Source organism: Cygnus olor, chromosome 26, assembly GCF_009769625.2.
Source record: "Cygnus olor isolate bCygOlo1 chromosome 26, bCygOlo1.pri.v2, whole genome shotgun sequence".
Taxonomy (NCBI): domain Eukaryota; kingdom Metazoa; phylum Chordata; class Aves; order Anseriformes; family Anatidae; genus Cygnus; species Cygnus olor.
Genome location: NC_049194.1, coordinates 4215603 through 4226709, shown reverse-complemented (window position 1 = coordinate 4226709; position 11107 = coordinate 4215603). Strand labels below are relative to the sequence as shown.

Here is an 11107-nt window from a genome sequence, read left to right as displayed (position 1 = left end):
TCACCTTTACCAACCTGGTTTCCCTCTGGTTAGGGAACACAAGCAAGGAATTGGCTTTTATCCCATCATCCTGAACCTGTAGGGTTCTCATGGTGTTTCAATAATATCCGGCACTCAAGAATTATCAGCAAATGCCTTTTAATCCTCGGGAAGGCAATTGGAGATAGACACACACACACACTATATGTGTGTATATATATATATATCTGTATATATATATATATACACACACAAAGCTTAGTTTCAGTTTGGATCCTGTGGTTGAGTTACTGCTGAGCACAGGCCCCACGCTGCTGCAGGAAGCCGCTGCCCCCAGGCCAGGCGGTTCCCTGCTGGCAGCCGCTTTGCAGCATCCTCCCTGCTCGTAGAGCCAGCGGGCAGCAGCGGGGGCACGAGCAGGCTGGGCTGCACAGCGTCCTGCAAACTGGGGGACCCCACCCCGCACGTTTAGCAGGGATGAGGGATAGGGACACCTGCATGACACCGAGCCCTCCTGCCATGCAGGGCAGCAGGAGCAGCTTGGGGACAGGAGGGGACACATGCAACAGCCCTGGCTGTTACTCTCCCTCTTTGCTTCCCCACACAAAGGTTCTCCTGTTTGTCCCATTAGTGCCATCATTAAAAACCAGTTAGTCTCCTACGGAGAGCAAACGCAGCTTGGCCAGCCCTGCTGAGGGGCTGTGCAGCCGGGACGTGTGTCTCCCTGGCGCTGTGGTGCAGCGCTCCCCTCCTGCTTGTGTACTGGAGCTAATTGGTGTAGGGTGCCCAGGAGCCCAGCTTTGCACCTTGTTAGCATGGCAATTAGCTCTCTTTGCCTTCCTGATTGCTCATGTGCATATTTGACTCCAATCCATCTTTCCAGCGAGTTATAAATGCGGTGCAGGGGAGGCAGGGGGGAGTCGAGCTGGGGCTGGGACAGCAGAGCCATGCTGGGGACCGTCCTGCTGCTGCTGGTGCTGGCACGGCCGGCGTGCCCGAGCCCGGCCAGCACAGCAAGCCGGCGAGCTGAGGCGCTCAAGAGGCTGCTGGAAGTCTTTGGCATCGAAGACCCTCCGCCCCCCCCAGCTCACTTCAAGCAGCCGCCCCAGTACATGGTGGATCTGTTCAACACCGTGGCCAACGCTGACGGTGTTACCAAGAACCCCGACATCCTGGAGGGCAACACGGTCCGCAGCTTCTTGGATAAAAGTAAGGGGGGAGGCCCCTGGGTGCTGGGGAGAGGGGGCTGCGGGAGGGGGCTGAGTGCTATTCCCCCACCCTCCCACCTGGCTCCGCTTCCCAACCTGTTCCTCCCTGTAGCTCATGGCGAGAAGATGCGGTTCCTTTTCATCCTTTCAAGCGTGGCCAAGAATGAAAAGATCTTGACCGCGGAGCTGCATCTCTTCCGCCTCTGGCCAAAAGCCACCGACGGGCCCAAACGGCACCACTTCTGCCAGGTGAGGAGGGGGACGGGGACAGGATGGGGAGAGGGATATGGGGACACTCACAGCCTGTGCTCAGGGATGCCACAGGTGCTTTCTCTCCATCTCCCTCCTTTTTCCCCAGTACCCATGCCAAGGGTGTTTCCCCTTCAGACCCACGGGTGCTGATTGCCCTTTGCCTCCTTCCCCAGGTCAGCATCTACCAAATTCTGGGTAAGACTGAACCGGACTCCCCCCAGGGGCAGAAGCTGCTGGCGTCCAGGCTCCTCTCACTGCAGGGCTCTGGCTGGGAGGTCTTTGCCATCACACAGGCTGTGAGTACTTTTACGCTGAGTTGGGTGGCACAAAGGAAAAAAAAAAACAAAAAAAAAACCCAAGTGTTTTGAATGCTGCAGCTTCTTAAACCCATTTCAGTCCTATCTGGGCTTGCAATGCAAGTTGCTGTCCACCTTCTTTCCAGCAACGCCGAGGCATGTAGCCTGTGGGGAGGGATGAGCTCTGGGTGGATGGATGCCCTGTCCTGGTATCGTACTGCAGCTCTGCAGTTGTGGTTTGAGGCTGGTGTTCCACTGCTGGCCCCTGCTGCGTTCCCTGTGCCACAGCCCGGGAGCAGCACAGCCCCTTCCCATGGCTGCAGCTGCACTGCTGGTGGGGCACTGGGTGTCCTGGTGTGGCAGGGGGCACCTGTCACCTGCCGTGGGGATGCTGGAGCAACACCTGCCCCTTCCCACAGCAGTGACACTGGTTTTGCTTCTCCAGGTTCGCGACTGGACCGAAGATGAGAGTAGCAATCGGGGTTTGCTGGTGACAGTCCATGGCCTGGGCGGGAGCCCACTCGACTCCCCTGCTATACAGTTTGCGTCCAGCAGGGACCACCACGAGAGCAAGAAGCCCATGCTGGTCCTGTTCACCGATGACGGGCGCCGGGGAGCATCCCTGCCCACGGCGGACTTCCCAGGTAGGTCCTGCACACCCCAGCACAGCTCGGTGCCATGATACCTCGCCTGCAGGGTGCTCGGACTGCCCCTGTTCTCATCGGGTTAACCTGAACACGGGTGCAGGCATACAGATGTAAATTTGGGTTTTGCTCGCACTAATCAGCTCCATCGTGGTGGCAGTCCGACTAAAGGGCAGCTGCAGACAGCGGGCACGGAGGGGTGGCCAGGGCTGCTGCTCTGCTTCCTCCTTCATCTCAGGCTCATGCGATCATGCTAATGGAATCGTTTTCTCATTTTGGGTAGATTTACAGCCTCAGGATCCTGTTCTTCCTGCCAAGATGACAGTGCCCAAGCTGAACGGGCCACGCAGCACACGCTCACTGGACCGGCTCCAGCCCTGCCAGAGGCACCCCTTGTCTGTGGACTTCGAGGAGATCGGCTGGTCTGGGTGGATCATCTCGCCGCGGGGCTACAACGCCTACCACTGCAAAGGCTCCTGCCCCTTCCCGCTGGGCGAGAACATGCGGCCAACCAACCACGCCACCGTGCAGTCCATCATCAACGCCCTCAAGCTGAGTGAGGGTGTCAGCAGCCCCTGCTGCGTGCCGGACAAACTCCATTCCATCAACCTCCTCTACTTTGACGACGATGAGAACGTGGTCCTCAAGCAGTACGACGACATGGTGGCTGGGAGCTGTGGCTGCCACTGAGGCAGGAGGAGAAAGTGGAGGCTGCTGCTGCTCCCTCTGGGAGCACTGGGAGGCAATGTGGAGATTTCCTCACGCAGAGGAATCTCTCTGCGAGGGTCTGTCCCACAAAAACCCACAGCGGTACCAAAGAGACTGGGCAGAGCAGAGCAAGGAGGTGCCCGGCTCTGCCCAGGAAGGCTCAGGGCTGAACTGAACAGACCCAAATGAGCCTACAGAGCTGGCAGCCCTGGGGGAACGGCTCTGTTTCTGGGTGCCCCACGCAGGGTGTGCAGGTTTCCTTGCCTACAAAGGCTTCCTGCAGGCTGTACTATATGTAAATAGCAAGAGCACTAATATATGACAGAAACTGCCTGTACAGTGTCCTGTAAATGTCTGTACATTGCTGCATTTTGTAAAATGAATTCAGAGGAGCTATTAAACGTGCTGTTCTCAGCGGGGTTTCTTCTGTGATCACTGCTTGTGACAATGCTGGCCGAGGGACAGCAAACACCCTGTGGGGCAGCAGGAGCAGAGAAGTGACGATTCAGCTGCAGTTCAGCCTCTGGGGCAGTTTTGGTTGCTGATTTCTGTTCCTTGGACGTGTTTCCCAGCCCAATGCCTTCAGGATCTGTCAGCCAGATGCCGTGGTGGGGGGATCCCTGCAGAGCAGGGGTGGGTGCTGGGGCTCAGGGCAGCTGCAGGCGTGCCCATCTTGCCTCCTCCCAACAGTTTCACTGCAGCAGTAGCTTAACCAGGGCCCCAGACACCAGCACCCCACCCCCAGCACCTCCAAGCTCAGCTTGCCAGTGACCAAGTCCCACCCCAGCAGGTAGGCACCAGTTTCGTCCCCACTGCTTGCCCAAAAGCAGCACCCACAGCTGGTGGCCTTTCCCTGCCACCACCTGCTCCCAGCACCCGCCTGGGGCCCCTCTCCCCATCCCTCTTGGGAAAGGGGGGGGGGGGGGGGTGTCCTCCCTCATGAGGACGTGGTCACACACCCGAAACCAACTTGCAGCCAGGCTCACCTCCTCCCACCCGTGGGCAGGAGAGGGGGTCATGAGCCCCCAGGGAGATGTCCACTCCTTGCCCCCTGCCCAGCCAATTGCCCCAGCGGGACAAGGCTAAGTCCTGCTGCCCCGGCCGTGCACTCCGAGCAGCACAAGACAGTTTCTGTATGGTCATAAATCTGTGCCGTACTTCAAGGGAACAGCAAAGCACCTCCTCAGACATACTGGTGTGCTGAAAAGTGGGGGGTAATTCAGCTCACTGCTCACCCCTAAGCACAAACAGTTCACTCACTTAACGCAAAGTGGCTGGCCAACGAACCATTCTGGCCTGGTTTATTAAAGGTCTGTTCCCGGGGATGCTCTGGCTGCCAGCTCCGCACCCCAGTGTGGCCAGCGCCCGCAGCTCCCAGCCCAGCAGCACCCTGAGCCCTCTCTGTGCCCCTGTGGCATCGCTGGGCGCTGGAAAGGGAAGCGGGCTCGGTGGGAAGGACACTGGGAAGTGCGGGGCTGGTGGTCAGTGGTGGCAGCGGGGGTCAGCTCCGCAGCACTCTGACAGCTTCCGCAGAACTCGCTCCTTGAAGCGGAGCCTCCTGGAGAGCTTGAGGGAGAGGCTGGTCTCGTTCTCGTGGGCCTTCAGCTTGGCATAGTAGTCAGAAAACTTGTTGTAGAGGATGGAGATGGGCATGCCGTTGAGGATGATGCCAAAGGAGATGCAGCCAAACGCCACCATCCTGCCAAGCACCGTGTCAGGCACGGTGTCTCCATAGCCCACAGTGGAGAGGCTGACCTGGGAGAGGAATAGAAAGGACCACTACTACGTGCCGTGCAGGCTCTACCTGGCAACGCGGGGACCCACCTTGCTCTTCCCCTGTGCAGGATCTGGGAATCACCCAGGAACTGCTCTGCACCACGTTTGCAGCCAGCTCAGCTGTCCCTGCTCCAGCAGCCTGCATGGCCATGGCCTGGGGCCATGAGCCCACCCGTGCACCAGCTCCGGCACGGACTGATGCACCCCCGGACTGATGCACCCTCATGGCAAAGCCAGCTGGGCTCTTCCCCTGCCCTGCTCCTTCACTTCTCCCTGACCCACACAGGGCCCTCTCCCTGCGGCTGGGGATGCTTTGGTGCAGGCTGCCATGGGCTGGGGCAGGAGCTGGTATTTGAGCTTGGGTTCGCTTGGGAAAAGGAGCCTATGAAGCAGAGCTTAGGCTGCGGGGACGAGGGAAGGGATGACACCCTACTGGCCCTGCTCTGTGCTGACAACTAAGTGCAGCAAGGATCTGGGGGATTCCCTTCCCCCAAGCTCCTTGGGGACAGGTGCAGACCAGGGCAGGGAAACAGCCCCGAGTGTCCATAAACTGGTGTCTGGTTCAGAAACCTGTTGCCTTCTCCTGCACTGGGGCAAATGCAGCCCTGGTCCAGACGGGAGGGAGCCACACGGGCATGGGGATGCTTCATGCGAGGCAGCAGAGCAGGGTGCCCTGGCCAGGCAAGCAGCAGGGTCGGGGGCTGCACCCTGGGACCCTCACCCCGCTGTCAGTGACACTTGCTGAGGTTCTGAGCCCAGCCCCACAGGCTACAGCCTGAAAGCCAGGTGGGCCCCACGATCCTGAGGAAGGTGCTGGATGAGGCCCCAGCTGCAGAGGCCGGAGGCAAGCTTCCCTGCTCCCTCCTCCCCTTGCTGTGCATCTCTTCAAAAGCAGCAGGACATCACTGAGCTGAACTTTCTCAGCAGCCAGACTGTCTGTCGGAGCTTCCTGCCCCCAGGGAGCAGCGGCCCCGGCCCTTCCTGGCTGTAACCTGCCCAGTCCCACAGGGACGAAGCTTCCCGGATGCTCCTTTCAAGGGAAATGCAGCCACTGCCCAGAGACACACCCCCAAGGAGCCGCATTTGGGTGAGGGGAGCAGAGCCATGGGCCACATCGAGAGCTGAGGCAGAAGGGTTTGGACTTTGCATGGAGAGATGCAGACCAGGGTTGGGAGCAGCCATTCAGGAGCCTCCCAGCATTAAAAATCCCAGATGGGCTGATTTTGTTAAGAGGCACTTCCTCCAGGAGGAAAGAATTTGAAGGAGGCAGCCTATGGTGGCCAAGGGGAATTATAATAGCAGAAGTGATCGGAGGGATCATTTCCTCTGTATAGCAAAATCTCCTCACAACCCCTGGCTCTCCAGCGCTTTAGCTGCTCCTCACCCCTGAATTAATCCCAGTTTATTTTAGTGCTCGGCTCAGCAGAGCTGCTGGCTCTGCAGGCAGCGAACAAAGGCTCCTGTCCCCAGCGGCAGCACGCTCCGGTCTGTGTCCCCTCTCTGGACACAGGCTGAGGATGTGCCACCATGTTCCCCATGTTCCCCGGGTTCTCACGTGCAGCCCTGGGTCCCCCTCCTCAGCGCTGCCAGCTCTGACCCCGCGCGTCCCCTTGTGTCCTGTGAGCTGCTTTGCTGCACGAGCTGCGGGGATGAGTGGTTCTCCCTGTGCCCACAGAGCACGAACCGCAGCCACCCAGCTGCTTGGGTCCCAGCTGCCACTGCAGGGAAAGCCCAGACCGAGCCATGTCCCCCTTGTCACTAATGCAGGCTACGTTAGTGCAGGCTCTGTCCCAACAACCCGCTCTAGTGCTGACTTCTGAGCCTCTGAGATGAGTCCAAATCTCTGATTTTTTTCCTCAAAGCATGCAGGGCTCTGTCTTGCCCATCACTACAAAGCAGTCGGGAAACCGGGGCCCTTTCCTGCATCCTGGCCAGCAGTGGTGCCGAATCCCTGGAGCACCCAGGCAGCCCCTTCCCACAGAGCTACACCGCACACCTCTCCGGAGGAGAGGCGCTCACACCTTACCGCTGCCCACCACCACGCGTAGGGGATACTGGTGAAGTTGGTGCCTGGGACATCGTGTTCCACCGAGTGCATGAGAGCGGAGAAGGTGAAGACCCCCATGGCGATGAAGAGGAGGAGGCAGCAAACCTGCTGGTAGCACTGGCGCATGGTGAAGCCGAAAGCCCGGAGGCCGGTGGAGTGGCGTGCCAGCTTGAGGATGCGGAAGATCCTCATGAGCTTGATGAGCTTGAGGACCTTGCCCAACTTGCTCACATTCTCCATCTGGTGCAGCTCCTCATGGTAAAGGGTGTCTCCTTCGTCCAGATTTTCAAAGAGGATCTGGATGTAGAATGGCAGAATGGCCACCAGGTCTACAGCATTGAGCGCCGCCCGCAAAAACTTCTTGAAGCTGGAGGAGGATATGAGCCGCATGAGGTACTCGGAAGTGAAGAAGATGGCACAGATCATCTCCAGCAGCTCCATCCACTTCTTCCCTGTCTTGTGTTTCATCTCCTCCACCGTGCTCAGTGTCATGCCCACAATGGAGATGAGCACAAAGAAGCTTGACATGACAGCAATGATCTTGGCTGGGACAGAAGAGTAAGGGTTCTCAATGAGGTTCCAGATCATCTTCCGAAACTGCCCCAAGCATTTGCCCTCAAACTGCTCTGCTGATTCCAGAGGCTCCAGTTCTGCCTCCAGCTCCTTCTGTATTTTCAGGTTCTCACTGAGTTCATCTTGCTTTTCCTCAAACAGGATCCGGCAGCAGCGCTGGGAGTATTTCAGATGGATTCCCCAGTACTCGATTTCCTCCACGAAGTTACTGGGGCACATCTCGTCCATTATCCACAGGACCCCGCTGCGGTAGAAGTGGAAGATATAGTGGAAAATTGAAGGATCTCTGTCAAAGAAGTACTCGTTCTTCTGCACTGAGTAGTCATCACAGAGCCGCAGCTTCTTCGCAGGGTCTGTGTAAATGGCCAGCTTCCCAAGCCTGGTGACGGGATATCGGGCTGCCACTTTGCACGCTATGTGGAACAACGTGCCGCCCACGTTAATGTTGAGGAAGTACTTGTTCCTTTGAACGGGCATCTCGCTTTTCTCCTGGTTTCTGTCTGTCACGTTCTGCATGGAGCTCCACTGCTTTACCAGGCTGTCCTGTGCAAAAGGGATGTGGACTTCCTCCTCCTCCAGTGTCCGGCAGCAGCCGCGGTGATCCCCAATCTTCAGCCCAGCAGAGAGACTCACACGCCTCCTCTCCAGCTGCCTCATCGTGCCTGCCCCTCTGAAGCAGCGATTCCCGTTACGGGCTGTGGGACAGCAGCTTCGGCTTCATGGGACCGCTCCCACCAGGCTTTGAGCTCAGAGGAGCAGCGGGGAGTTGCTGCCTGAGGGGCACTGGCCGGGTCACGGCGCCACGTGGCACCTGCCAGGTTCCCAAAGCCGATTGCTTATCAGATTGCGGTCTGCACCGTAGGAGCTGGAGGCAGCTAAGTGTCCGCTCCTTAAGACAATAATGAGATTGAAGCATTAACCCTTTGCATAAGGAACTATTTCCAGCTCTGCACTTTTCTTTTTCCTTATTCTCCTCGTTAGTCGTTTGTGTTTGGCACGTTGCCCCATTTCCAAGCAGTGCATCCACTATAGCAAGCTGAAGTGAGAGCATGGGCTTGCCTCGATTTGACACCGAACGCCTCCCTTGCCAGGGGCGCAATGGTGCAGACGCATGAGATTTGTATCAGCTTTGCATCCCCACAGCAGATGCTGCTCTTGGCATCAGTCCTTCATTAAGCACGAGCATTAATGCAGCTGCCCCTGCCCCGTCAGCTGTCATAGAAGCGAAACGGTCGCTACCTCCCAGCTCATCCCTCAGCCCCCCCCGTGCAGATTTCTAGAGGTGAAGGCACCATCCACCCTCCAGGCAGTGCCCACGTGGCCCCCAGTGTGGAAAGCTACTCCTGCACTGCTGCCCTGTGCCACTTGCTCATCACACCTGCCTTCAGCCCCGTTATTCCATCAGCAGGAGGATGAACATGGAATGAGACACTGGAAAATAAAGTATGCAGTGAAAGGTCCCCCTAACCTTTAGGAACTGAAGAGAAGGAATTAATCCTTTGGATTTTAGGGTAAACGGGAGGCAACGTTAACAGCAGTAGGTCCATCCTTATGTCTTAGCCTGGCACACAACCCTACGTCAGCCTACGAAACACGCCGTACCCAGGAGTTGCGGTCGACAGCTCGATGTCCAGGTATTGACCAGTGATGAGCAGTGTCCCTCGGGGGTCTGCACGGGGACCGGTGCTGTTTAATATCTCTGTCAGTGACAGACCAGCGTGTCTGCGGGTGACACCCAGCCGAGCGGTGCAGCCGACCCAGGAGGAAGGGATGCCGTCGAGGGACCTGGAGGGGCTGGAGAAGTGCGCCCACATAGAATATCCTGGGTTGGAAGGGACTCACAAGGATCATCTAATCCAACTCCTGCCTTCACACAGGACCACCCAAAAATCAAACCCTATTGCTGAGAGCGTTGTCCAAATGCTTCCTGAACTCCAGGAACCTCAAGGGGGCCGAGCGCAAGGTGCTGCACCTGAGTCAGGACAATCCCAAACATCAGCAAAAAACATCATCCCAAACATCACGGCTAACAAACGGATGGCGAGCAGCCCCGTGGAGAAGGACTTGAGGGGACTGGTGGATGAAAAACGCAACATGAGCCAGCAGTGCGTGCTTGCAGCCCAGAAAGCCAGCTGCATCCTGGGCTGCATCTAAAGCAGCGTGGCCAGCAGGGTGAGGGAGGGGATTGTCCCCCTCTGCTCTGCTCTCGTGAGACCCCACCGGGAGCCCTGCGTTCAGCTCTGAGGCCCCCAGCACAAGACCTGGACCTGTTGGAGTGGGTCCAGAGGAGGCCACAGGGCTGCTCAGGGGCTGGAGCAGCTCTGCTATGAGGACAGGCTGGGAGAGCTGGGGGTGTTCAGCCTGGAGAAGAGAAGGCTTCGGGGAGAACCTACAGCAGCCTGCCAGTACCTAAAGGGGCTGCAGGAAAGCTCTTTGTCAGGGGGTGTAGTGACAGGACAAGGGGCGACGGATTTAAATTAAAAGAAGGTAGGTTTAGATGAGCTGTTGGGAAGAAATCCTTCCCCGAGGCTGGTGAAGCCCTGGCGCAGGCTGCCCTGAGGAGCTGTGGGTGCCCCATCCCTGGCAGTGCCCCCCAGCTGTGGGGATCACCGCGGCTGCTGCCAGACACTGGAGGAGGAGGAGGAAGTCCACATCCCCTTTGCGCAGGACAGCCTGGTAAAGCAGTGGAGCTCCATGCAGAACGTGACAGATGGAAACCAGGAGAAAAGGGGCTAGGGGCAGCCTGGGCTGGTGGTGGGGGGTTGTGCCCACGACAGGGGTGGGACAGGGTGGGCTTTGAGGTCCCTTCCAACTCGAACCATTCTGTGACTTCAAAATGCAGAGACCCGAAGCACAAAGCTGCTATCAGGCTGAAAGGCAGCTCAGACTCCACAACTGAAGTCTTTGAGCCTGGAGATTAGGACAATAAAAATGCTTCTGGCATGGGACAGAGGAAGGGAAGTTACTGTCTCCGACATGCTCCAAGTTTTTGTACAAGGCCCACAAACACAGGCCTTTTTCCAAGCTTGAAACACTCAAAGATCAGTACACAGAGCCTGCGAGACCCTGCGGTGGGAAGAGGCTGCCCCTCTGAAGTTCACACACCAGCCTTGCTCCCCACTGCACCCAGCAAGTGGCTCTGCCCAGCGTAACAGGACAGCAAGCCTCAGCTCAAGGGCTCAAGCTAAGAGGATGATCAGGGACGGGCTGGTGACAGCTGACCTCTGCCATACGGCCCTGACACCACAAGCCAGTCGGCTATCGCAGTAACAGCCCTCGCTTAGCCCTGTCCTGCTGGGATTTCTAGAGCACCTTCCCGCTCTGCTGGGCACCCCGCCTTGCATTTGCTCTAATGGAAAAGGAACGAGCTCGTGCAGCCTTGCTTTTCCATCTTGTTCTTGTCCAAGCCTCTTATTTGTCACCTGCTCTGCAGTAGCACCCCAGTGCAAGTGCCAGCTGTGCTTCCCATGTCCACCCGCTCCATTCTCTCTTTTCCAGGCCTGTATTTCATTTTCCCAGTACAGGTGGTGTGTGTTGGAGTCTCCTCAGGGCCACGCAGACACGGCAGCACCTGCTTTCCCCGTCTGTCCACGCCAATCCACCCTCCCCAAGTCCTCTTGCCCA

At 57.8% G+C, this 11107-nt stretch overlaps 2 protein-coding genes across 2 annotated transcripts; one reads left to right on the top strand and one right to left on the bottom strand.

Moving 5' to 3' along the window:
* Positions 1–116: 116 nt before the first annotated feature.
* LOC121060230 (bone morphogenetic protein 2-like) lies at positions 117–3908 on the top strand. Its single transcript, XM_040537842.1, has 5 exons — positions 117–1188; positions 1300–1436; positions 1613–1735; positions 2181–2379; positions 2663–3908. The coding sequence occupies exons 1-5, from the start codon at positions 873–875 to the stop codon at positions 3067–3069; spliced, it is 1182 nt and encodes a 393-aa protein (XP_040393776.1). The 5' UTR covers positions 117–872; the 3' UTR covers positions 3070–3908.
* Positions 3909–4122: 214 nt separating this feature from the next.
* On the bottom strand, positions 4123–8140 carry LOC121060317 (potassium voltage-gated channel subfamily V member 2-like). Its single transcript, XM_040538016.1, has 2 exons — positions 6890–8140; positions 4123–4842 (listed from the first exon to the last, which is right to left on the bottom strand). Exons 1-2 carry the CDS (start codon positions 8138–8140, stop codon positions 4570–4572), a joined length of 1524 nt encoding a protein of 507 aa, XP_040393950.1. The 3' UTR covers positions 4123–4569.
* Positions 8141–11107: the final 2967 nt, after the last annotated feature.

What these genes read in the sequence shown, in the direction of transcription:
- LOC121060230 (XM_040537842.1), top strand. Translation starts at nt 873, where the DNA reads ATGCGGTGCAGGGGAGGCAGGGGGGAGTCGAGCTGGGGCTGGGACAGC. An exon ending in AACGGCACCACTTCTGCCAG is followed by an intron (nt 1,437 to 1,612) that starts GTGAGGAGGGGG and finishes CTCCTTCCCCAG; the next exon opens with GTCAGCATCTACCAAATTCT. An exon ending in TCTTTGCCATCACACAGGCT is followed by an intron (nt 1,736 to 2,180) that starts GTGAGTACTTTT and finishes TTGCTTCTCCAG; the next exon opens with GTTCGCGACTGGACCGAAGA.
- LOC121060317 (XM_040538016.1), bottom strand. Translation starts at nt 8,140, where the DNA reads ATGAGGCAGCTGGAGAGGAGGCGTGTGAGTCTCTCTGCTGGGCTGAAG. An exon ending in ACGCGTGGTGGTGGGCAGCG is followed by an intron (nt 4,843 to 6,889) that starts GTAAGGTGTGAG and finishes TTCCTCTCCCAG; the next exon opens with GTCAGCCTCTCCACTGTGGG.